This window comes from Amblyomma maculatum, chromosome 1 (genome assembly GCF_055883805.1).
Source record: "Amblyomma maculatum isolate TAMU_Amacu chromosome 1, ASM5588380v1, whole genome shotgun sequence".
NCBI lineage: Eukaryota > Metazoa > Arthropoda > Arachnida > Ixodida > Ixodidae > Amblyomma > Amblyomma maculatum.
The window spans coordinates 87,021,479-87,049,359 of record NC_139344.1 but is presented as its reverse complement, the minus strand read 5'-3'; the positions used below and the strand labels follow the sequence as shown (position 1 = coordinate 87,049,359).

The 27,881-nt window shown below is 46.3% G+C and overlaps 1 protein-coding gene across 3 annotated transcripts in view; it reads right to left on the bottom strand.

The window, feature by feature from the left end:
* The window catches only part of LOC146203086 (DNA-directed RNA polymerase III subunit RPC4-like), a 113,358-nt gene that overhangs the window by 19,347 nt on the left and 66,130 nt on the right, over nucleotides 1-27,881 (bottom strand). For all 3 annotated transcript variants that reach the window (XM_084588511.1, XM_084588510.1, XM_084588512.1), the window contains exon 5: nucleotides 5,018-5,151. In XM_084588511.1, coding sequence (XP_084444637.1) covers nucleotides 5,018-5,151 — 134 coding nt within the window. The remainder of the gene's footprint in view (nucleotides 1-5,017; nucleotides 5,152-27,881) is intronic.

The window sequence follows — 27,881 nt, the reverse complement described above, 5'->3', positions numbered from 1 at the left end:
TGCACATTGGGTGTCTGACCTGACTGACTCATGACAAGAGACTATGATTCATGACTAAACTATAATGACTTACATGACATTAATATACCACTTGTCAATGCATACACATTCATGAATACCAGCCTGACCTTAATGTGCTGTCATATCACACGTTACATTTTGCTTAATTTGCTTCCACATTTTGCTTCCATGTTTTGCGAACAGTATTTGCGAATAGTAAAAGCTCGTTAATTCAAATTCCACGGGGCCGCCAGGCCAGTTCGAATTAACCAAAATTCGAACTAATGAAAGTGAGCAAAAATGAAGGCGTTTGATGCCCGGAGGGCACGAAAAACATTTATTTAGCAAAAAAGTCTGTTATCATCTTCTGCTTCTTCTCTCTGAGGGCTACCGTACTCACTCGGTCTTCTAGCATGCGAATGCGAAGCAGGGAGTCTTCTTCCTCCTCTTCAAAGCTGAAGAAAAGGCGCGCGACATTCAGCGCTCCCATAACTTCTGCCGCGGATGGACGCACGGGCTCTTGCTCCTCGTCGTCGTCCTCGTCTTCTGCCTCTTCTGGGACAGACTGCTCCCCAACAATTTCAGCGACAATGTCCTCATCACTTAGGGCACCGCATATTGCTGCATCGCTGTCTACTCCAACGTAATCATCAACAGGCACCTTGTCAACCATAATATTTGAGATATTGAACACCGAAGAAAAAGCTCACACAATGCTTTCTGTTTCCAGCACTGCCGTATGTCTTCTTCGCTTAACCAAATTGGCCCTGCGTGTAATTCCATTTTCCGTTGAGCACAATATACCAAGCAGAGATATGCACTTTTGCTTCCTGAACTGCCAGTATATATACGCAGTTGAGCCCACTTATATATATATATATACCTGATGGTCCTGTAAATTGCATTCACTGTATCAGAGTTTGTTGTGAATGAAATTCCCATATTACAGCCAAAAATATCAAGTCTAACAAAGTGCCATTCATTTCTCTGAAATGGAGCAAGCAATGTACCCCTACTTCTTCAAAGCAGACTCTATCGTGGTGCTCCACAAGCTTTCCAGCATGGTCGTGTTCTTCTGGCCAAGGCCTTTGCTACCAAAAATCTGCTTAAGGGATGCGACTGAAGCATTCACAGGTAGCCTTCCCAAATCAGATTCCTGGCAGTCGGCAGTACTCATACTTAATACAAAGAGCACATCTCTGCAACGTCAGTGCTAGTAAAATTGTCATGCCAGAAGACATCCGACCAGCTGTGCATCGAAGTGTTGTCAGAAATCCCAAGCATCATCTGTCATTCCTAGGTCCATATAGTAAATAAGCTAGCATAGCACACACGCAGACAAACTACATGAGCTGCACTGTTGTCTGCGCACTGTCAGCACACGGTAGCAGCACAAAATGTGGAGAACAGACTAGGCATACAAAGCCTACTATGTGACCAACAGGGCCAGCCGGGAACTGATATTTCTTAAATCACTCCCCTCTGGTACATCCCTGACTGTGTGCAGTAGCTCTGCTTCCAACACTGCCTGAATTATTCCCCCCCCCCCCCCCCCCCGCGCACTTCTATTTTAGATACCATGGCCAGCCTGCACAGATGCATCTCATAGGCCATCGGTGCATGCTCAGCTGCAGTTTCAATGCAGTGCCTTTTAGTGTGCTCTTGGATCCCTGTGTTCTTTCTGGGGCACTGCCATGCAGACCGAGAGACAATCTGCAGCATCTGCGCTTTTTAGAAGTGTGAGTGTTTCAGCTGTAGGAGCAAATTTACGGCATCTCCTTGCCTTCTGTTAACAAGAGTGGTGTGGCCATAGTTGGTTGTGTCTGAAATGGACTGACATTGCCCTAATAGTACATATCTCCTTGCCTTCTGTTAACAAGAGTGGTGTGGCCATAGTTGGTTGTATCTGAAATGGACTGACATTGCCCTAATAGTACATATTTTGACGGTAGCATCACATTTTGCTTCCATGTTTTGCGAACAGTATTTGCGAATAGTAAAAGCTCGTTAATTCAAATTCCACGGGGCCGCCAGGCCAGTTCGAATTAACCAAAATTCGAACTAATGAAAGTGAGCAAAAATGAAGGCGTTTGATGCCCGGAGGGCACGAAAAACATTTATTTAGCAAAAAAGTCTGTTATCATCTTCTGCTTCTTCTCTCTGAGGGCTACCGTACTCACTCGGTCTTCTAGCATGCGAATGCGACGCAGGGAGTCTTCTTCCTCCTCTTCAAAGCTGAAGAAAAGGCGCGCGACATTCAGCGCTCCCATAACTTCTGCCGCGGATGGACGCACGGGCTCTTGCTCCTCGTCGTCGTCCTCGTCTTCTGCCTCTTCTGGGACAGACTGCTCCCCAACAATTTCAGCGACAATGTCCTCATCACTTAGGGCACCGCATATTGCTGCATCGCTGTCTACTCCAACGTAATCATCAAAACTGACGTCCTGCAGCACAGCACGCACAGCCGCAGGCAGAGGCTCCGGACTCCCATCGTCGCCACTTTCTTTCATACTTCCGGCAGCAAAGCCACAGTGGTGGAAGCAGTTTGCAATTGTGGGCGGCGTGACCTGCTCCCATGCACGCACCAACATGTGCATTGCTGTGAGCAATGTGATGGTGCTGGTCTTCTGGTTTCCAGTGCACAAAGTCATGCGCTCGATCATGTGGCGCCTATAGAAACATTTGATGTTTCTGATCACCCCCTGATCCATCGGCTGCAAGGCCGCAGTCGTGTTGGCGGGCAAAAAGACGAGCCTTGTGGCTTTCAGCTCGGCGTCGACTTTGTGTGCCGAGCAGTTATCCACAATGAGGAGAACTTGACGCTTCCCTAGCTCCATCCTCCGATCGAATTTCAAGAGCCATTTTTTAAACAATTCGCCCATCATCCACGCCTTGCTGTTGGCAGAGTATTCCGTCGGCAGCGTCCTAATGTTCTTGAAACATCTAGGCTTATGTGCCTTGCCGACAACAAAAAGAGGGACCTTCTCCGTCCCGGTCATATTAGCGGCGACCAGAACAGTAATCCGCTCTTTGCTTCGCTTGCCGCCAGCGCAGCTGTCCCCTTTAAATGTTACTGTTCTGTCGGGCTGGAGCTTATAAAACAAAGCCGTCTCATCAGCATTGAATATATCATGTGCCGAGTAGCTTTCTAAGTACTGCTGCAGAGCACCGCTTCGCCACGTGGCACAAGTTTCTGCATCCACTTCTTTGGCTTCTCCAGACAACACCCGGAAGACAAGATTATGTCTGTCTCTAAAGCGGTGAAACCATCCTTCGGAGGCGACAAAATCTTCCACATTCAAGCGCAGGGCGAAATCGGCCGCCTTCGCCATGATAATTGGGCCGCTCAGTGGAATGTCAGCGCTTCTCATTTCTTTCACCCACGTGATCACAGCGATCTCAATTTCCGGATACTTGGCTAACCGAAGCCTTTTTCTGTTGCTGGCAAAATCTTCGGCTTCATAGGCATCCTCGATGGCCTTCCTATTTCGGACGTACGTCGACAACGTGCTTGGTGGAATCCCGTGCTTTTTCACGATTTCCACTTTGCTGGCCTTCCATTCATCCACCTCGCGTAAAATAGCCACTTTCTCCTTCACCGTCTTGGCACAGTATTTCCCACGCGAACACATCTCGCGGACACAAGCTCACAACAAGCGGCGTGCAAAACGAGGGCTCACGAAATGCAACACGAAACCGTGGTCGATAACACTAAAACGTCGTTCCTCGAAGGAGTCGCGGCAGGAAAGACTGTTTAGTACTTGTTCCAGCACCCTAGCGGCGCCCCGATGGTTGTGCCATCTATCGTTCTGCCGTGAAAGCTTCCAACGATGGTTTTTAACAGCGCCGCTTGGCGGCGCGCAGTTCGAATTATGGGTGGCGGCACCAATTTTTGAGTGAATTAACGAGCTGTTACACGCATAGACTTCTATGCACAGCGGACCGGACCACGATGACTATTTCGAATTATCCAAAATTTCGAATTAACGAGTTGTGAATTAACGAGCTTTCACTAGCCAAGTAAGGCTTTAGCTTTAAAACAAGAAAAACAAGAACCAATCACAATTTTGCAATTCACCAGCGTCTTGAAAGAGCCTCCGGTAGCAAAGAAGTTCACAGTACACAGCACCTACTGCCGCACTAACAGCACACCTTTCCGAATGTCTCCCCCCCCCCCTCCCCCCCACTCCCCCCTCTTCATTTTAGAGGCAAATTCATCTCACAGCGCATGCCCTACTTCACATTGCTCACACTGGCACAACCACCACGGTCACATCGCTCCACACACCACTGCCACTGTTAATTATAAGTGACACAGACTGGCCCAAGGTGATTACAAAAAAAAAATGGTCACATTTGGCCCTCATCATTAGGCGCACGCACGTCGTTACTTATACCTCGGCCATGACATAAACCACAGCCACCCATGGAACAAATATACAACATAAGACTCCAGTCAGCTTTGGCCAATGGGAATGGGGCTAATTGATCGGTTTGTGATAGGACTTGATCGCTGCATAACCAAGTCTCTGAGCTGTTTACACCAACCCAAAGCCATACTTGCATTGTACTGTTTACCACTATCCACAGTACTAACACACAAGGGAAAGAGAGTAAGATCACTAAAAGGAAAGAGTACAAAAATTATTAATACTTTTTTTTTTTTTTAACATGGTGGTGCTGACTGAAGTGGGAAATCGGTAGTGCAATCACTTTTTGCATGGAAGGTATTTTAGCAGAAAGAGCAAGAACAGACAACCAATGCCAAGGGCGGGATCCAAACCCATAGCTTTCGCATGATGTAAGCAATGCTTTACTAATTTTTCTTTTGCTTTCTGCCAGGTCAATATCTTCATTATAGAAAAATAAACATTTTACCATGATTTCTTTATTTCAAAAATCACTGGCTTCTCGTATGTCTACGGCACTACTTTCAAAATGATGCCTTTTGGATGCAGAAACATTTCAACATGCATAAGCTGATGCTGTATTAAGGTAACAAAAGAGCAACACTCACATCACTCCTAAGTAGAGCTTCAAGCTTCTTCTCATCCTGAAGCTTCTCCTCAGCTGTCTGGCTGCTTTTGCTTGGAGCCTGGTGCTTTGGTCGCTCAGCAGGTACCGACTCTGGCCTGTTCCATTTAGGGAGCCCTGCACAAACCATCTGTCCATCAGTACATTGCTCTTGCTGTGTTTAACACAGGCTGGTAATCAGAAAAACACATGTGCTCTGTCTATTGCAGCATCTTCAGCTTGTTCATCTACTTTTAACTGCAGACCAAGTGCCAAAGTCACCTATCTGCCCCTACTAGGCAATAATCCTGGTGATCGGTGATCTTCACAGTACACCAGCGAATTTTCAAAATCAACATTAAAGGGGCACAGTGATGTGCGTAAGGCAGTTAATTTCAGCCAATTTCTAGGTTCTTTGCACCGTGCCGATGTCAGTAAAAAATGAATTACAAAAATCGGCGCACGAAAATGAGAATTATTCGTTTTATAAAATTCTAAATACAAGAGAGAAAAAACAGCGTGAATGAGCTGGTGCGAGAGGGAGCCCCTATCTCATTTCGCTCGCCCAGCGCTCGACTCAGGCGGAACATATCAGAAATGCAGCTTTCTGCTAACGTATCAAAAGCTATTCACCATGGTTGCCTGTCCAACCCAACCTGCAGCCGCACTTTTTGGCAGCATCGTTACCATGGTAACGACGCTGCAACACACAGTTATGAGGACCGGCTTCTTCGTCTGCTCCCTTGGTCTGCTCAAAGTTAGCCTAGCCCACCAAATGCTGCTCCAAACCATCTTTGCTATTTAAGTGCAGTGCCCACATATTGTTCACGGTTCAATACTGATAATAAATGTTTTCCAACCCAATTGCCGGGGTGTCGACGAGGTGGACCCGACAGTCAGCAAATCTGCGTCGCCGTTTTGATGTTTCGCCGGCGTCTATCACTGCTGCTGTCACGGATCACTCGAGCGCTACTTGTGTGAAAGTTCGAGAATGAGTGCGAAAGGCAAAGACGGGAGAATGGCATATATGAGCTAAGGCGAAGCCTAACCTTTACTGCCTGACTTGTACAGGGTAGGGAAGCGAACATGCTTCACAAGCGATTTCGACACAACTAGTGCCATCTGTAGGACATCAGCAGAAACGATCAACCACATGATTTTGGCTTGTCCAGCGATTTTGCCAACCTCCGAGATCCGAACGCTATCAGCTGCCTTGGGATTTGAGGAGCCTGTGGGAGTGACCTTTGTGCTTGTGACCGTAGAGTCTGAACAGCATATTGGCGGACTTTTTTTCTTTTTTTAATTTTTGCCTCCGCCGTGCCAGAAGGCAGCGGCGACCCGCTACGAAGAGCAAAGCCACCATTACCATCATCACAGCAAGCAGACGCTCCATTGCGCTTGTTGACAACACCGCATTTATCCGAGTTTACAGACCCCATCTTTACAAGCACTCCACGAACAGACGTGGAATTAAAACACCATTTATTTAGTTTCTGCACAATAACTTGAAGAACATTCGAATGTAAAATCTAAAGTGCATGCCCAATCAGCGAAGCACCGCCCCAGAGAAGGAAACGTGATATCCATTAACGAACTTCGCCGTCGTGTGCTCACATCGGTGCCAAAACACTGATTATTGAAGCGGATTAAAATATTACGTGCCACAATTTCGCCGTTATAATTGGGCTTTGGGGCATCGGGAAGGTGTGAAGAACTATAGCGGCCGGCTAGAATTAGTGGTCTGGCGAACGTCACGGTGCCCCTTTAAAGGTGTGGAGGGGAAAAGTGACTGCTTCAAGAGAGCAGCAGTAGAAGCATTTTCCGAAAAGTCACAATTTTTGCAAGACATCCCATTACAACCATTTGAATTCGTGACAGCTGCCACCCTTTCTGTAGTACAATCTGGTTGTAAAAAGAAAAGAACAATTGCATAATACATTGTACAGAAGGAGTGCTACATCAATAAATTGAAAAATAATGCGAAGTACACTTGCTTTCACCTCCAAGCATTTCCTTCCAACCTAACAGCACACATTTGACATTTGGCAATTGCTTATATGCTGGGAGGCTGAATGGCTTTATATATAAACAAACTTTCAATCAAAGCAATAAACCAAATTAAAGATGGCTGTCCGAAGATATTTACACTAAATTCAAGTTAAAATTTAAACATTCTGAAGCTCTTAGCATGCTCATTTTTTTAGTGCTCAGTTCCTAGATGAAGTGCATGACATGATAGATTATCAGCTAAATGCAAGAACAAGTTGGTGGTTTTACACAACTGTTTAAAAATGAATAGATACACAGAGAACCAAACTGCAAGCCAACTGCAGCAGTGGTTGATATTGATACTGCTAAGTCTGAAGCCACAACTCCTCATTCGAAGCTAAACATTTCTACAGTCGTTGATTGCAAGTGAAGAATAGCTAATACACTAGCTGATCTTTGTGCTGTTCTTACACGCAGCTACCAAGTGCAAGAAAAAGCAACAACATATTATTACCCAATTTCATTGGCAAGTACATAAATCAATGTTCATAATTGACGAGCCAAATGCTCATGCTTCCCGAGTAACTCTTGAACAAGAAAAATGCTACCTCTTCAAAATTCCTGTTACTGAAAAATGGCAATGAAGGATATGCTTGTGTTTTCTTGTGTCCGTGCCACAAAATTTGCGCTTGTATTTTTTCAAGATGCTCATATGTGCACTTAGCCGCTGCCCAAAAATGTCAATGCAGCATGAAATCCCATTACAGCATACAACAGGAGACTGTAAACTGTTGAAAACTCTCACATCTCCAAAACTCACCCTGGAACCAGAGAAAAAACGTGCAAACACTGAAAGCATGCAGCGCACTGCTGGGGATCATGATATTAGGCATAATGACTGGAACACAATAAAGGAACCCAATTTAAATTTAAATCACATTATAATGGAAGAAGATTGACTACTAGTTTCTATCTCCGAGGAATTTCAGTCCTACAAGAAAAAGTGCTGAAGCTTTCCTTGTTCATTTGAGTGATATTGCTTTGTTGTGCCCATGATAAAAGGCTGAGACTTAGCATGCCAAGTATGCTGCCTAACAACAAGCAAATGCTAAGGGTGCCCTACAAACAAGTGGCTTTGAAGTTCGCTACAGACAAGTGTCACTTTTCCCTCAATAAGGCCTTCATTTATCTACGTTAGCACACAGTCACCTTCAAAACAGTCCCCTTGCAAAGCATACGGTGCTCACAACTTTCCCGCCACTGCTGGAACTTGCCCTCAAAGACTTCTCTTGAAGCGTGTCGAACACCTTCTGCAATTTGCACTGCATCTCCAAAGTGGTATCAAAATTATGACCCTAGAGCTGGATCTTCATCTTTGGGAAAAGAGTGAAGTCTGCAAAGTTAAACGAGGTTGGTGCTGAAGTGACAAGGGAGTTTTGGGCGATGCACTGTAGAGAGCGTAATGTTTTGCGTGTGCCACAAATCAAGTTGGTTTCACCAAATGACGATCCTCAGAGCCTTAAAGCATGGCATCTGCCCCGAGAGACCCCGAGAGATGAATCCTCAATGCGCAATGCCGTAAATGTCGAAAAATGGGAATAAACATGCACTTGATACAGCTGTGGACCTGCCTCACCCTTTTCAGCTATGGAGGTCATGGGCTCTTGCACTGTAAATACTGTTGCTTCCTCTCAAAGCCACACATGTAAACTCAATTTTCATCAGCAAGTAATGAGCCTCGATGTAAACGACCGATTACCACCGGCAAGCCGAGAAAGTTCTTGGCAGACTTCAATGCAGTGTTCCTTCTTACCATGGATCAGCAGCCGGAGGTCTAACTTAGCAAAATACAATGTATGTTCAAATCACACGAGGACTGTTTGGACTGTTACATACGATACGTAGACAATGGCAACAATGCTCTGTATTGTTTTATGATCTTTGTGCATAGGTTGTCAAATGGCTTCGACATTTAAGCTTGTCGAACGTCCTCCTGACATCTTGTCATTTTACAATGATGTCCTGCGACTTTTCAGCCACACATGTTCCTGCAAACATCTTGCACGATCTACTGCAGCATGCCATAAAATCTCCAAATCATACCAAACGCGTCTGCGGCAAATTTCCCAGCTTCCCGCAAAATTTCGTGCCCGATATTTATTCCGACATGCTGTTCATGATAAATGCGCAAATGAAGCAACACTAGTGGTCAGAACAGCAACAGTTGCACAGCTCCTAATGTACCGCCTTTGCCAAAAGTGACCGGGAAGTCATGTCAGCTCCTGCAGGAAGCATGAAGCTGAACAGAAGCACTGTGCTCTCCAGTGCTGGCCCCAGCTCCTTAGTCACGAGTGTAAACTAGCAAGCCGAAGTCTGCCCCCTTGTTCAGCTACAAAGGCACTAAATAGCATACTGCCCTTGCTACCTGCTTACCTACATCCAAAGAAAGAGAGTAAAAATGTAGGCTCACGTCACCCAGTTTATGCTTGTAGCCGGCAAGCAAGGGCCACCACCAGTGTGCAGAGCCCGCAGCTCGGTCTCAAGCTTGCTCCGGCAGCTGACGGAGCTACTCGGGCTTTTGGCACAGACGGTACATAGGAAGATGTCTGTTGACACACTGACTTTTGTGAAGGTCAGTGCTTCCCGTGACTGCAAATGAAGCCTTAAGCTGACCTCTGCTGGTGTGTCAGAAAACTTGTCTCAAAACTTTTGACACCACCTTACAGTTGAAGTGAAGAGACCTATATTAAGCTCATAAAACTGAGCCCGCTAGGTTTATTTGGTTCATGTCGTTTGCACCACCCTGCCAGCACCAATTCACGAAGCATCACAGCTTTCGGTCCTCCAGGATGCAAGTGTAGTGCACGGCGGCTTGCTGATGACGCCTGCAAAAGTTATGGTTGCCACTATATATGAGCAATCAGCTCCATAGGGCGCATCCATGAATCCTGCTCAAGAGCTGCCAAACTGGTTTTATAAATGTAAGTAAAATGTGTGTCTGTGCAGCTAATAAAACTTCCGAACTACATTTCAGTACTGAACTCTCGGTCCAGCGTCCACCTGTTATGTTATACTTTAAATGGTAGCAGTTATCTTCACAAGCCGACAGTTTTATATTAAAATGTGCAACATTTTCTGAAGCAGCCAGTAAACTAGCCCTCTCTTTAGGGCATGAGCAAAGGGCTAGTAACAAACCGAAAACCCTGCACAAGAATTAAAACAGTACAAAATCGAAAGTAAAATTTCCCCAGTCTCACTGATGGAGCTAGCTGCTCTATTATACCTAAAAACAAACAATTGTGACTGATTAAAAGGTGGTGGAACTTCTACACTTGTAACCAAGATACAGATTTTATTTTTTTTTTTTTTTGGTAACAGCTTAAGCCTCAGTCACCAGCGGCTGCGGAACAACTGACCACGGCGGCGGTCAGACTTGTGACGCAGCAGGGGGTGCTAAGAATTTCTGGCTCCGCTGGACAGGCCGCCATTGGAAACTGACCCTGGCAACGTTTAACATTAGAACCCTAGCTAGTGAAGCTAGTTTAGCAGTACTGTTAGAGGAACTAGAGGGTATGAAATGGGATGTCATAGGGCTTAGGAGGCCGAATGAGGCATATACTGTACTGAAGAATGGGCATGTACTGTGTTATCGAGGTTTACCAGAGAGGCGAGAACTAGGAGTAGGTTTCCTTGTCAATAAGTACATAGCGGGTAATATAGATGAATTCTATAGCATTAATGAGAGGGTGGCAGGCATCGTGATCAGGCTTAATAAGCGGTATAAACTGAAGGTTGTACAGGCCTATGCACCCACATGTAGCTATGATGACCAGGCAGTTGAAAGCTTCTAAGAAGATGTAGAATCGGCAATGCGAAAAGGAAAGACGCAGTATACTGTACTAATAGGCGACTTCAAAGCAGGCAGGAGACCAGGCAGTAGGTGACTATGGCATTGGTTCTAGGAACAGCAGGGGGGAATTACTAGTTGAGCTTGCAGAGCGCAATAACTTAAGAATCATGAATACCTTCTTCAGCAAACGGAAGAACCGGAAATGGACATGGAAAAGTTCTAACGGGGAGACTAAAAATGAAATTGACTTCATAGTGTGTTCAACCCCCGCCATTATTCAAGATGTAGAGGCAATCGGGAAAGTGCAATGCAGTGACAACTAAAGCCCCTCAATAAACTAAAAGTAGTGCCAACATGTGAAGGTTGCCGCCCGCCTCCTCTCCGGCGCTCTCCTTCGTCGTTCGACCCTCTCATTGGCCGAGCGCCGTCACGTGCTTGTACGCGCTTTTTTTTTGCTGGGCGTGCAGCTTCCTCCTTTCCAGCGGTGCGGGCGGCGCGCGGCGCGGCACGTATCGCCGTGTGTTTTGCTACCATGCGGACTGCTGCTAAATTGTTCTCCTCGGCCGGTTAGTTAATTTTTTATTTTTTTTAAGCATGTTGCGCACTTTGGCCGGCGGCTGATAGAAGCACGGAGGTGAAGACGAGTTCAACCAACGCAGACATCGCGTACGAATGGTGTCACACACTGACAGGTAACCGTTTCAGCGCAAAATATTAAAAAAAAGCTGCTACCACGCTTCTCAGGTTTAACGGTAACTTACAGTTCATTCAAACCTGCAAAGAAACCATGCAGACTGCAGCTTCCGTCGCCTAGTTAAATTTTTTTCAAGCATGTTGCGCACTTTTATCAATGGCTGACGGACTCAAGGAGGTGAAGGAGAGTTCAACCGACGCCGAAACTGTGTACGTATGGTGACACACCATGACAGCTGAAAACGGCACCGTCTCAGCGCAAAATATTAAAAAATAACTGCTACCACCCTTCCCAAGTTTACCGGTAGCTCACAAGTCAGTCAAAGCTGCGAAGACACCACACAGATTGCAGCTTCTGCAGCCTAGTTAATTATTATCTGCAGCTGAAGTTGAAAATACATGGAAGACAACACTGCCCGACTTCTCAAGTTTACCAGCAGCTCGCAAACCAGTAAACGCTGCAAAGAAACCATACACAGACGTTGCTAAATTGTTCCTGTCCGCCGCCTAGTTACAAATTTTTTAAAGCATGCCGCTGAGTTTGGCCAAGGGTGACGAACTACGGACACACGGAGATGACGGCAAGTTGAACCAACGCCGAAATCGCGTACATGTGGTGTAAGACACTCACAGCTGAAACTATTCTGGCGGGAAATCCCTGTCAACATTCGGTAATTATGTTTCAGCAGTGAGTAATATTTTAGCCTGAACACATTGCGACAAAATGCGAGTTGATATGCTCTGGTGAGACCCGGCGCCAGCGCTTTTACCGGCGCACGGCCGCCTGCTCCGGAGAGCGCGCGCTAGGCGCGCACCCCGTAGGTGGAGTTACGGTCGAAATGCGAGAGGAGGAGCGGCGCCGCCGGAGGAGGAGAGAGGAGATGGCGCTACTTTTAGTTTATTGAGGGGCTTTAGTGACAACAGGATGGTGAGGTCCCGAATTAGCCTAAATCTAAAGAAGGAACGCAACAGATTAGTAAGAAAGAAACCCATCAATGAATTAGCGGTGAGAGGAAGGGCAGAAGAGTTCAGAATCTCGCTACAGAATAGATATTCAGCTATAACCGAGGATGGCGACATTACTCTAGAAGCAATGAACAATAATCATTACTGAGTGCGTTGTAGGCGGTAGGATAGTTAGAGAGGATACCGGTAAGCTGTCTAAGGAGATGAAAGATTTCATTAAGAAACGCCAGAGTATGAAAGCTTCCAATCCAACAGACCAGATAGAATTGGCCGAGATATCAAAGCTAATCAATAAGTGCAAGGTGGCCGATATAAGGAAGTATAACATGGAGAAAATTGAGCATGTTGTGAAGAACGGGGGAAGCCTTAAAGCGGTAGAAACGAAATTGGGCATAGGCAAAAACCAGGTGTATGCGATAAGGGACAAGGCGGGCAACGTCATCACGAATATAGACAAGATAGTCAAAGTAGCCGAGTTCTATAAAGATCTCTACAGTAGCCAAAGTAGTCATGAGTATAACGAGATTGGCAGTAGGGAAAAACAACCAGACATTCCACCAGTGATGGAGGACGAGGTCAAGAAGGCATTAGAAACTGTGAAAATAATGAAATCACCGGGAGAGGATCAGGTAACTACAGATTTGTTAAAGGATGGGGGGGGGGGATATTGTGCTGAAAAACTGGCCACCCTGTTTACGCAGTGCCTGGTGTCATCTACAGGTACCGGAACCATGGAAGAATGCAAACATTATCCTCATTCATAAGAAAGGGGACTCTAAGGACCTTAAAAATTACAGACCAATCAGCTTACTGTCTGTTAAGTATAAGGTATTTACTAAGGTAATTGCTAATAGAATCAGGGCAACCTTAGACTGCAATCAAGCAAAGGATCAAGCAGGTTTTCGGAAACAGTACTATGCTATTGATCATATCCATACCATCAACCAGGTGATAGAAAAATGCTTAGAATATAACCAGCCTTTATACATAGCATTCATTGATTATGAAAAAGCATTTGACTCAGTTGAAACCTCAGCGGTGATGCAGGCAATGCGAAATCAGGGGGTAGACAAGTCGTACGTGAAAGTGCTGGAAGATATATATAGTGGCTGCACAGCAACCATAATTCTGCATAAAGAAAATGACAAAATTCCCATAAAGAAAGGTGTTAGGCAAGGAGACACAATCTCCCCAGTACTATTCACAGCTTGCTCAGAAGTATTCAGAGACTTGGAATGGAAGCAGTTAGGAATAAGGGTAGATGGAGGATACCTCAGTAATCTGCGATTTTCTGATGACATTGCATTGCTAAGTAACTCGGGGGATAAACTGCAAATAATGATTGATGACCTAGACAGGAAAAATAGAAAGGTAGGCTTAAAAATCAGTATGCAGAAGACTAAGGTAATGTTCAACAGCCTCAAGAGGGAACAGCAGTTTACGTTAGGTAGCGAAGCACTGGAAGTAGTAGGCGAATATGTCTACTTGGGACAAGTAGTAACCGCAGACCCGGACCATAGAGCAGGCCGCTTTCGTGTTTCAATTCCTTCAAAATGTCCGCAGCCGCAGCAGGGATTTGACCACCACGCGTTATCGGGCTCAGTAGCTGAAACCTCATAACCACTGAATCACTGAGACAAGTTGCGTGGAAAGCTCCGTGACCAGTACCTCATCTTTTCCAAGTTGACACGGTAGCGTCCACCTTCACTGTGAGAGTTGACGCGCCCAGCTGCAGTTCCAGTGCCCATCTTTTAAACCTGTCTTTTCTCCTTCATCCTCACCCCTTCCTCCAATTACAGTTGAAACCCGCAATAACGAAATCGCCGGGGACAGCAAAAAAATTCGCTTTCGCGAGAATTTCGTTGCCGCGAAAATGAGACAGAAAAGATAGAAAACAGCCCGCAAAAAGAAAATTTATTGCCAAAAGTCAGTCAGCTTAGTTTGCCGAGCCTTGCCTTGCAGCAACTTCATGGTTCTATTCTCACACTGCAAGAAGTGATCCATTGCCACGTCGTCGTCATGTGCGCCTAAGAACGACCGGATCGTGTCAAAGGCGTCCAACACATTCCTCGGGTTCAGGTTTGCCGTCTCTCCATGTTGTGGACCTTGGTCCTCGGTGTCGTCAATTTCGCACACGCTGCTGATGATAGCCTCATCGGTCATTTCTTCATGGACAACTACGTCGTCATCAGTGCGAACGAAATTATCGACACTGAGGCCATCTGGAACAACATAGGTGTCGACAGCACAAAGTGCACCCCATGCGTTGGCCAGCGATTGTGGCACTGCACAACATAGCCCTGAACATAGCCTCCGAGATAAACAACCACTCGGAACCGATCACAGAGGACACGCGCTGCGCCGGTATGGTGGCTAGCACCGGCTCAAGGTGGCTAAAGTTTTTAAAGTTGTTCCGGCTGCAAGGTTGTCAGGCGCCAATGCTCTCGCTGTAGCCACGCAAGCGCGCTATTGCAGTTTGCTCAATTTGAGTGCTTTTTTGACGCTGTTATTCATAATATGGGAGACAGTATGCGGACCGACACTGCAGCAAATTTCGTTATCGTGGGATTGCGGTACAAAAATGTTTCGTTACCGAGAGATACGAAATACATTGGCCCCTATGGGCATTTGCCGGGATCTCGGAAATATTTCGTTGCGGCGAGAATTTCGTATTCTCAAGATTTCGCTATCGCGGGTTTCGACTGTACAAGGCCTAAAAGCTGGTTCACGTGCAAGCGATTGAGCGAACTCAACCGTTTGAAATCACTTGCAGCAACAAACGACTATGTGGACAGCTAGGTGACGGCTTGAGCAGCCAGTGCGACGCATTGGAAATTTTTCGCTGTGTCGCTGCCGCTCATCGCTGAGCCTACTTGTGAACCAGCCTTGTGAATGCGTCTCAGCAACATGCACTGCCCTGACGCCAGTGAAAGCAACATGGTGATGGTTATATGGCTACATGGTACGACCCCAGAGTATTCAGACCGCATCATAACTCAAGGGGAAGAGCCTAAATTTAGTCCATTTGCAGAAACTCTTATCCGGAAGCAAGTTGAAACACAGAAACAAGCACGCAGTAAAGGCAGCTGCCTCAGCCAACCAAAAGGGCAGGCATCAGAAGCCCGTGACAACCAAGACGAATGCATGCAGCTGCACGCCAAGAAATCACACCATCACACCTCGCTGAAGTGGACAGTATTAGTATAATCGAGCCAAAAGACACTCTGGATCTCAGCAAATATAAGTAAGGCAGCACTCTCAGCCACGCAGTACATAGAGCTGCTGGATTTGACCTCCGCACGCAGACAATCAGCATATGGCCTATCTGCGAGCAAAACATAACAGTGGCAGAAGCCAAAGACAAAATCATGCTCAACAAAGTACATAACGCACAAACTATGAAGCTCAGCAATACTTCCTACTTGATTCAGACTTATATCAAGGTGCAGGATGCGACTTGTCAAAAAGTCATCAATCCTCTCTTAGAAGCTAAGGCTGACGAAATCAAAGATGCACTCTAAACCCCGGATACAGGTATTCTAGGCATCCGTGGAGACTTGGCAAGTCAAAGGTGGTAATCCCAACTTTCGAATGCCACAAAATCCCTCTCACGACCTTTTACTACCAGCAATTAAGCCACACCATAAAATTCTACAAGGAAAACAGTTGCATGTACCAAGTGTGGGGCCGTCGGAAACAGACATGCTGATCTGCTCCAACCCAACTGACCAGAAATGTCCAGCCTGCAGGACAACCAAATCCAACTGAAGACTATGGGCACAATCTGGTCTGTTTTACCTATAAAAAACCCCACCGTACAAATTCGAATAGCTTCAAATTTAAGTATAGAGGTCTCTCTTCAACCCAAGCCTGACCAACACGACTGAGGCCAACAGTTAAGACCAAGGCACCGCACTACACATTGTGGGGATTCATAATCCCCTGCCCCATTATAAAGGGCTGCGCGTAATTAAATGCATGAATACGCGTGCTCTTGAAGAGGTTGGCGGAGAAGAGGGCACGCTGGCCACCCCCCCCCCCCCCCCCCCGCCGCCTCCAGCAATGCTGCCGCGGGCTTCCCTCTTCCCTGCCGGCGTAACCCGGAGACCTCCTTTCCTATGTCCGGGTCGAGCAGCGCGTCTGTCGCGGCTGGCTCGGAGCCTTTGGCGGTTGAGCTCGCACGCACGCGGTTCGTGATTTCTGCCGAGGAAACCACCGCCGTCACCGAGAATCGCCCACCCAGCGTACGCACGTATCGCAATGGGATATGAGCACGAAGCCGCACCAGGTGAGCAGACTTTTTCTCACCTTCTGCACGTGCTTCCCCATTAGGTGGTTTTTATTTCACCCCTGTACGCAGCGTTCGCTCGCTACACGGTAGTTGTTCTTGATTGGTATTGTCTTGCCGTGTAGTCGAGCACAATAAACTCTGTTCGAGTACGTAACTCGACGTTTGTTCCCTCTGGCCCGAACCCGCTGCAGTGGCGACTTCTCGCACCACAAGTTGGGGGGTCACAGCTCCGTCTGCTAGGGCTGGCACATCGGGGCTAGAAGGCGACTGTAGCGTATAGCCCCCCCGTGGCGCATTCTTGCGAGAATTAACCCCCATAACATCCAGGCTCCAAAACTTCCCTTTCAATGGTTTCCCCACAGCAACCAATGGAAATAGACAGGGACACGCTACACAATACAACGACTGCAATCAAAACAGACCCACCCAACTTACAGACCATTCCTCTCTGAACCGGCTTATATTGAGGCAAAATCCCAGTACGTCACAAGGGAAGGAATGCTACTGCTTGAACTTCAGATAAAAGCCAAAATGGCAGCCGGGATGCAACATCTAAGCATTTATTGAAACTACGATCAAAATACAATAAAGTGCCCGACTCATTCTCATCCACTCCAGGAATTCAACAGCAAACCAGAAAGAAAACTTCAAGAGGTTACTAAGCCCTGCACACAAAAATGCCCAAATTTCGCGAGTGACCCAATGTACGCCATTGCCTAGGGTACGTGCAGGATTCAGAAACTGACACTAAATTGATTGAATATCTCCCACCTGTGCCTCAGTATATCATCCGCACTGACTCCCAGGCAGCTATCCATGCTATTCAATCTAAAAACTGCACATCTGCCCATGGAGCTCGAGGCAGCACTTGCTTCGCAGCAGCCCTGCCTCGTCTTCCTCAGATGAATCCCTGGACACTCGGGAATTGACGGCAATGAGTTGGCTAACCAGCTGACCCATGAACAGGGCGCTATTCATTTCCTAGCCCAGGTGCTCGGAGGGTGGGTCGAGACTGACTCTTCGCATCACCATCAAAGAGTACTACAATGCTGCCCACCTTGACTGTAAGCTCTATCCAGATCCTCACCCTAACCTTTCTGAGCTGGAGGCTTTGACAGATACAACTGAATACACTCATCAAACCTGCACGGCTATATCTGTACAGATTCCGCTGCAATTCTTCACTTCCGAACTGCCCTGCCCTTTATGCCAACATTTCCCACTGCCTATTTTCATACCTAGTTGCTTTGCAATCTCACTATGGCTCATCAGCATACACCAAGGAGGTTATACTCTTTGGCATAGAATCGCTCCCGTAACCGCCACACACATTTCCTCCGCAACAGAAAGTAGTCCACTGTTAAAGCTTTTCTTGTTATTTAAATAAAATGCTAAGCATCATACCAAAGTCCAAGAACTTTATTGCCTCCAACTTGTTTGGTGCAGTCAAATATCAATCATTTACTGTTCAACGGAGCAATACACACATTGCGTACCATATCTCATAGTCAGCCACTGCTTTTTCTTTAGTTGCATCCTACTATAGGCATATAACCTTCTACAATGGAACTGGTTTGGTTTGTGGGGGTGGGGTTTAATGTCCCAAAGCAATTCAGGCTATGAAAGACGCCGTAGTGGGGGGGGCTTCAGAAATTTCAACCACCTGAGATTCTTTAACGTGCGCTGACATCGCATAGGACACAGGCACCTTGTCAACCATAATATTTGAGATATTGAACACCGAAGAAAAAGCTCACACAATGCTTTCTGTTTCCAGCACTGCCGTATGTCTTCTTCGCTTAACCAAATTGGCCCTGCGTGTAATTCCATTTTCCGTTGAGCACAATATACCAAGCAGAGATATGCACTTTTGCTTCCTGAACTGCCAGTATATATACGCAGTTGAGCCCACTTATATATATATATATATATATATATATATATATATATATATATATATATATATATATATATATATACCTGATGGTCCTGTAAATTGCATTCACTGTATCAGAGTTTGTTGTGAATGAAATTCCCATATTACAGCCAAAAATATCAAGTCTAACAAAGTGCCATTCATTTCTCTGAAATGGAGCAAGCAATGTACCCCTACTTCTTCAAAGCAGACTCTATCGTGGTGCTCCACAAGCTTTCCAGCATGGTCGTGTTCTTCTGGCCAAGGCCTTTGCTACCAAAAATCTGCTTAAGGGATGCGACTGAAGCATTCACAGGTAGCCTTCCCAAATCAGATTCCTGGCAGTCGGCAGTACTCATACTTAATACAAAGAGCACATCTCTGCAACGTCAGTGCTAGTAAAATTGTCATGCCAGAAGACATCCGACCAGCTGTGCATCGAAGTGTTGTCAGAAATCCCAAGCATCATCTGTCATTCCTAGGTCCATATAGTAAATAAGCTAGCATAGCACACACGCAGACAAACTACATGAGCTGCACTGTTGTCTGCGCACTGTCAGCACACGGTAGCAGCACAAAATGTGGAGAACAGACTAGGCATACAAAGCCTACTATGTGACCAACAGGGCCAGCCGGGAACTGATATTTCTTAAATCACTCCCCTCTGGTACATCCCTGACTGTGTGCAGTAGCTCTGCTTCCAACACTGCCTGAATTATTCCCCCCCCCCCCCCCCCCCCGCACTTCTATTTTAGATACCATGGCCAGCCTGCACAGATGCATCTCATAGGCCATCGGTGCATGCTCAGCTGCAGTTTCAATGCAGTGCCTTTTAGTGTGCTCTTGGATCCCTGTGTTCTTTCTGGGGCACTGCCATGCAGACCGAGAGACAATCTGCAGCATCTGCGCTTTTTAGAAGTGTGAGTGTTTCAGCTGTAGGAGCAAATTTACGGCATCTCCTTGCCTTCTGTTAACAAGAGTGGTGTGGCCATAGTTGGTTGTGTCTGAAATGGACTGACATTGCCCTAATAGTACATATCTCCTTGCCTTCTGTTAACAAGAGTGGTGTGGCCATAGTTGGTTGTATCTGAAATGGACTGACATTGCCCTAATAGTACATATTTTGACGGTAGCATCACCCCTGTTTATAATGAGCTAGCGTTCGTTATAACTGTGGCCATTATAAGTGAGCTTGACAGTACTGAGTCAAACTGATATTCGAGCTAGTTGGTAAAGCATCTTGGAAAATTAACAGTGCACACAAGACAGGGACAAGTAGAATGACACTACAAGCGTTTTCGTACCTGGACGCGCCTGCGTGATTGCAGTGACTTTTATGTTGTTTTGTTTATCTTTGAGTATACATTTCTGCGTTTTGTGAATAAATGCTTAGCCAGAGCTTGTAGCGTCATCTTTTTTGTCTCCGTCTTGTGCGTACTGTTAATTTTCCAAAAAGTACTGAGTCTGCCTGCCTGATTCTGTGAGAGGTAAGATATCTGGTGCTGGGTACACTATCAGCTTTCTTGAAGCAGTTTTTTTCTATTATTTTTCTACTACTTCTACTATGTTTCTGTCTTTACATTAACTTGTTTACAAACTGACTAATTTTGTGGCCAAAATTACCTCTACGCAGTTTGCCAGACCCCCTCAATATGACAGCTTTGTTGTGCCCTGTGTCCCTGCATTTTCACAAACTTTCATTCGACAACCACCAAGGAGCAGAATTGCCCCACCAGTGCTAGAAGCTATGAATAAAACAGGGACAGCCACTGACTTTAGTAACTTCACTGTCATTGCTGTGGCACTGTTGTGCCTCCTGATTGCAGTGATGGCCCCAGCAATCAATCGTACAATACAGCTTCAGTTTATGCTGGGAATTTTTTTCTTTGTTACATAATAACGAGTTGACATAAAGCTTTACTTTCCCCCAAATTTCATGAGTAGATGGATTTTTCTGGCAATTTTTCTTCAGGTTCACCTGGCAACTACAGCAAACAGGACAGCACCTGAAGCACCTACCTCAACCTTTCTTCAATGACTGATAAATGGTTTGGTAGAATAGTAAGGTGTGCATCTTGCGTTACACCAGCATCCGAGCAGTACCTTATATACATTGTTAGGAGCGAGACGCTCTTGCGCGTCACCACCTCTGAGATGCTTATTGTAAGCCCAGTTTGAAGCAAGGAAATAAACGTTCCTCTCTGCTTTTTGAAAGATAGGAAGCTAATAAAAGCTATGCCTGAATGCAAGGCTGTGCCATTGCGTCGATCACCTGTGAGGCTTCTGCAGCTATACTTTTGAAGATTTTTTTTTTTTTTTTCGTAACGACTGTGCTAATAGTCCTGCCAGTACAGCAACCCAAACAACATAATGAAGATTGCAGCCAATGAGATGGAGAAATTTATCGCAGCACTATCGCTGTGTTTACCATGAAACTGCACATGTACTGGTCAGAGAGCTGTAGCATCAAGTTACCATGGTGTGAAACAAGACTTTAATATGCTGTACAATAGAAATGAGGCAGACGACAACATGAACTTAAATAAAACCAGAAACAAGAAAGAAAAAGTCTCTTGTGATGCTGTCTGCCTCGTCCCTGTTTTTGCTCGCACTGCATACTACAATCGCATTGAATGAACATCCATGTTAGATAGCAAAGAAGACATCAGCGGTCACAACATTTCAGTACCAATCCACGAGCTGACAGGCCAGACTGATGCTGATAGGATTGACTGTTCAAAGTGTCCTCCACCCTTGACAACCCATTTGAAAAATGTTGCATAACTTTGAAAGGGTTAGGGATGACTGCCAAGCAGTTTGTGCCAATCTAAAACCAAGCAGTTTGTGCCAATCTAAAAGCAGATCTCTGCCAAAAAACCTCTACCGTTTAGAACTAGACAAGCTCTGTGATAAGGGTAGCATTGTGTACAACTTGGCATGGTTCGAAATATTCCTTCACAGCCAGGAATGCTAATATCAATGCCAATAATATAATCTGTGAAAATCAACTGTTTTTTGAGAACTGCTTTGATAGCTGGTCTGCAATGCCAACGTTAAGGCCATGCTAATAAAATAAACCAGCTTAAATTTTGTTGCCGCAAAACAAAAAGTGCATAGAAAAATAAACATCTCAAGAACTAAGGCCATGGTTCAAAATTGGGAAACCCCCGAAAGCTGTGAAATGCTTTTATTGCCACTACATGATGCCTCTGTCAGTTTTACATCCACACTGCCACAGCAGCCTATGAAGCACTTTGATGAAAAAAAAAATGAGAACTAGTTGGGCCTTTCAAACCTGACATCCCTTCCTCAAACATTTACGGAAAGTCGCTCCAATCAGAAACTTAATTATGGACAGTTGAATATATTAAAAATACCACAGCCATTTGCTAGAAAATACTGGCATACCCAAACTATGCTTGTGTAGTAAAGCTATTACAAGATTTACATAAAGCCAAAAACAAAAGCAGAGCTAGCATAATTTCTCATCCTCACAAAATGTCCTGTGCTTTTCCAAAGCATGTTTTCATTTCTGCATGCCGCTACCTGACTGCGACAGGTATTTGCCATTGCTTGGTATTCTACATAGTGAACTGTGCACAAAGACGCTAAGCGTCTGTTCGAGAGCCAGGTGGTTAAACGGCATGTTCCTCAGCATGTTGCAGCCTCATCATCAATCATGGCCCAAACACAGAAATAACACTGGTTTATAAAAATGAAGCCACTCAACATTTCCGGAAAAACTTGCAAACAACTATTGCGCCTTTCATTTCGCTGTAAACACACTTGAATGGAACAATGGGTAGCATCAAACTGATATCAGCAGCAAGAGTGCCTTCCGCCATATTTTTATGCCATATTTTTATGCCATATTTTTATGATGTGAGCCATCATACAAGCACACCTGAGCTGCAGCCGGATGAAGCATGTCCAAGGCCGGCATTTGAGGCGACAAGGAAAGAAAGATAAGAGAATGGAGGTGAGCAGCAATAGAAGAAAGAAAGGAAGAAGTATAGAGTAAAAATAGAGGCATGCTGTCACTGATGGGGAGTAGAAAGAGAAAAGCAAAACAAAAAACTTGAGCGCAGCAACTTTCCCTTTATCGCTTTTGCCCATCACTATCGGCACTGTGCCAGGCTCATGAGAGATGTTCTTCCTGACATGAGCGGCACGAGTCATTTATTGCTGTTAGGCCTTGCCATGCAGCTCCTAACTTTGCGACTTAATCTGTTCATCACCCAGGCAAATGGCTGCAATTCGGAAGCGAGAGTGCTTGGCAAGAGTGAACACAACCAAATTTCCGTTGGTGGATGGTCGGAGGAACAAAACAACAAACCGTAAAACCAGCGTGTGTGTGGATTTCGTAGCAGCTGCTGTCCCACAATGCTACAGGTGATTCAACACCTTGCGGCACACTAGGAAAGCTCAACATTGGCATATACAAGACCAAGCTATTTTCGAGGATGAACAATAAGTCAAATGATGGTGCAGGAAGACAGAGGCGTGAGATGAGACGAGAGCAGCACTAGCAACAGTGCATGGAGGGGCAGACCTTTCGAAACTGTCGTCTTTAATAAAGTCCATGCTAGGAAGGCCGCACTGAAGTGCGAGTGCAGGGAGATTAAAAAGCATCAGCTAAGCTGCTGCCCAGTTAAGCCAATTTTTGACGAGTGCCGCTACTCCAGCATGTCAGTATTTCTTTAATGTGACAATCCTTCAACATAGGCCCTCGATGACAAAGCCGTCGTTATGATGTAGCGTGAAAGGCACCAAGCAGAACTTTTAGGAATTAACAGCACAAAGTAAAGGCATAATATCAACTGCAATGTTCTGATTGCGAAGAAAACTGCATCAGGTATGGTGCTGTGAAAGTAGATCTTACTAAAATGATGTCAACTGTGAATTGAAACCTTAGGTCTCCATAATCCCACTTCACTCTTAAGGGCAAAGCATAGTCATGCAAACTAGATTCCTCGAAAAAGCATATTTGCTATGATAACACTGATCAAACAATTAGTGAAATAGGCAGACAAAACAGCTTAAGAAAATGAAATTCTAGCAATGTAAATTGCAAAAAATTTACAAGATACAAAGTGCAGGCCACATTTTAGAAGAGATAGCAAAATAAAGCATTTGCCTCTTCATTTCAGCACCTGCATAACGGAGCACCAAGGTGTGGTAGGCACACATTGTGAAGAAATCTCTGGGTTAGTGCCACTAGCCAGTAGTACTTAGCTATCTCTGGCCAACACCGCATATACCAGGTGTCCCACCTAAATAAACCCCAGCCTCTAAAAAGCACGGAGTGTTCTATCCAAGGGAAAGTCATCCTCATCATCAGCCTGACTATACCCACTGCAGGGCGAAGGCCTCTCCCATATTTCTAACCCGGTTCTGTGCTAGCTGCATCCACTTGACCCCTGCGAACTTCTTAACCTCATCAGCCCACCTAATTTTCTGCCACCCCCTGCTACGCTTTCCTTTCCTTCGAATCCAGTTTGTTACCCAAAGCGACCATCAGTTATCCTCTCTTCGCACTACATGTCTTGCCCATGCCCATTTCTTCTTCTTGATTTCCACTAGAATGTCAGTAACTTGAGTTATTTCTCTGACCCACTCTGCACGCTTCCTATCTCTTAATGTTACCCCTACCATTTTTCGTTCCATAGCCCCCTGCTTGTCCTCAACTTAAGTAGAACCCTCTTGGTTAGCCTCCACATTTCAGCCCCATAGGTGAGTACAGGTAAGATGCAACTGTTGTATGCTTTCCTTTTGAGCGATACCGGTAAGCTGCTAGTCATAATCTGAGAGTGCTTGCCAAATGCGCTCCATCCCAATCTTATTCTTGTTATTTCCTTTTCATGGTCCGGATCTGCAGTTACTACTTGTCCTAAGTAGACATATTCGCCTACTACTTCCAGTGCTTCTCTACCTACCGTAAACTGCTGTTCCTTCCCGAGGCTGTTGAACATTACCTTAGTCTTCTGCATACTGATTTTCAAGCCTACCTTTCTACTTTTCCTGTCTAGGTCACCAATCATTCTTTGCAGTTCATCTCCTAAGTTACTTAGCAATGCAATGTCATCAGAAAATCGCAGATTACTGAGGTATTCTCCATCTACCCTTATCCCTAACTACTCCCATTCCAAGTCCCTGAATACTTCCTTTAACAAGCTGTGCATAGTACTGGGGAGATCATGTCTCCTTGCCCAACACCTTTCTTTATGGGAATTTTGTTACTTTCTTTATGCAGAACTATGGTTGCTGTGCAGCCAGTATATATATCTTCCAGGACTTTCATGTACGGCTCGTCTACCCCCTGATTTCGCAATGCCTGCATCACCGCCGAGGTTTCTGCTGAGTCAAATGCTTTTTCATAATCAATGAATGCTATTTATAAGGGCTTATTATATTCAGAGCATTTTTCTATCACCTCGTTGATGGTAAATGAGAGCTACTAAGAAACACCTGCCATAATTTGCACTATTGCTCTAATTTGTTAAAGCTAGTTATTTATAAAGACCAATTAGTTAACTTTTTAATTATTTGCTTGAGGAACAAAGCATCAATTAAAAAGTTGTAGATCATCTTAAAAAACAGCCAACTGCGATGTTTGCATCAAGGTACGATTTATGCAGCCTCAGTTACTGGCTTTCAAGAAAGCTAGCATGTGACTAACAGCTGGCTCGTATCTTTTGCCTCGTGCACACGCAAAGCCCCGTGGGGAAGAGTGCTCCAGACAAAATCAGATTTTGTGCTTTGAGGTGTGTCTTTAGATGATGAAATGGCACTGCTGTAATAGGGAAGGTTTTTACTTTTACTACTCCCCTTCGTAGCTTCTTTGCCGTGCGTGCGTGTTTGACCTTGAGCCAAGGAGAAACCACGAGGCATTATAGCGCCCGCCAACGCTATAAAGTGGAGGCGCTGAGATCAGCGTTACCAGCCCGTATTAGAGGTAAATAAAGATGTCCAGTGCGAGCTCTGAGCGCAAGCACGGCACGTGCTGTTCAGAATGAGAAGCCTGCCACGATGGTCATCTTGATCTGGTGCTCCGCTGCGACCCTGTAAATTCGCAACAGTGGTGACTCCGGCCTAAGAAATGACAGACCCCAGCAACCTACCGCCCTCAGGCAACTTTCCGCCTGATGCTACCTTGCGCCAACGGGATGTCGCAGCTCTCCAGCTCCGCCTACCAACATTCTGGCCCAAGTGTCCGCAGATCTGGTTCGCCCAAGTGGAAGCCATCTTCCATCTGCACCACATCACCTCGGAGGCATCTCGGTTTCGTCATTTACTTTTCAACCTGCCTCCTGAAGTGGCTCAAGAGGTAGCGGACATTATCGCTGGACCCTTGGGCGATGCCTCGAAACAGCGACTAAAGCAGGGCCTTCTGGACCGCACCACGGCGTCCGAGAGTGTACGACTCCAGCAGCTGCTCACCTACGAAGAGCTTGGAGACCGCCGCCCCTCCCAGCTACTCACTAGCATGCGGCAGCTCCTGGGCGAAAGCAACGCCGACTCGAATGGCGCACTGTTGAGGCAGCTCTTCCTTCAACGCTTGCCGCAGTCCACCCGCCTCATCTTGGCTGCTGCGGGGGATTTTACCCTTGACCGCCTCGCCCAGCTCACTCATCGAGTCCACGACGCGACTTCTCCTTTTGTCGCTGCCCTCTCTTCTCCACCGGAGACCGCCGTCATTTCATGGTTAGAGGCCCGGATCGATCAGCTGGCCGCTTCTATCGATGCCCTTCGGACATCCTCTCATGCCCAGCACGGTTTCTTCTCAAAACCTCGCCGCCGTTAGTCTTCGCCGAGCGGTCTGCACTCGTCCAGTCCTTGCAGTCCGCGTCTCTGCTGGTATCACCGAACTTTCCAGCACCGCGCCCGCCAGTGCACTCCGCCATGCAACTGGTCGGGAAACGCGGAGCGAGATCACTGACGGCGGCGTGTGACCTCGCTCTTCAACCTGGCCGCCTTTTCGTCGTCACGGACCGCATTTCTGGCCTGCGCTTCCTCGTCAACACTGGTGCCGAAGTCAGCGTACTGCCGTCCTCCAAGGCCGACAGTGCTTCCAAGTCACATGGACATATTCTGCGTGCGACAACTTACCCTCCATCGCAACATATGGTCTCCGATCCCTCACTCTGGACATTGGCCTGCGGCACTCATTTCGATGGGTCTTCATCGCTGCTGAAGTACATCAACCCATCCTCGGATCCGAATTCCTGACGCATTTTGATCTGGACGTCAGCATGTGTCGCCATCGTCTCATCGACAGCAAGACGCGCCTTTCCATAACTGGCGTTATATCGGCTGTCGCTTCCACTGGCATCCAAACTCTGATTCCGTCATGCCCGTACGCCCAAGTCCTTGCAGACTTTCCCGAGGTCACGAGGCCTTGTATCTCCATCAGCCACCCAAGCACTGTATAACCCACCACATTGTCACGCGTGGTCCCTCTGTCGCAGTTCGTCCGCGCCGCCTCTTCGGTGAGCGTCTGGCTATTGCAAAACGGGAATTCGACCACATGCTCCAGCTGGGTATTATTCGCCCTTCATCCAGCGCTTGGGCCTCACCACTCCATCTGGTGCGGGTGAACTGGCGTTCGTGTGGCGACTATCAGGCTCTCAAGGCTCACACGGTCCACGACCGCTATCCCCTTCCACACATCCAAGACTTCACTGGACATCTGGAAAGCTGCAAGATCGTTAGTAAAGTGGACCTTGTCAAGGCGTACCACCAAATCCCTGTTGAGCCGGCCAAAAACGGCCATCACTACACCTTTCGGACTGTTTGAGTATGTGCGCATGCCATTTGGGCTACGCAACGCAGCTCAAACTTTCCAAAGATTCATTGCTGAAGTGACCCGTGGACTCCCGGCGGTATTTGCCTACACCGACGACATCCTCGTTGTTCTCCACAGGATCACGAGCGTCACCTCCGGGAACTCTTTCAATGTCTCCAAGAGTTTGGCCTAGTCGTCAATGCCCAGAAATGTGTTTTCGGCTCTTCTGAGCTCGAGTTCTTGGGCCACCACATCTCGGCGCTGGGAATTCGTCCATTGCCTTCTCACGTCCAGGCTGTTAAGAACTTTCCAGCACCCACTACCCTACACAAGCTCCATTAGTTCCTGGGCCTAGTGAATTTTTCACGGCGCTTTATTC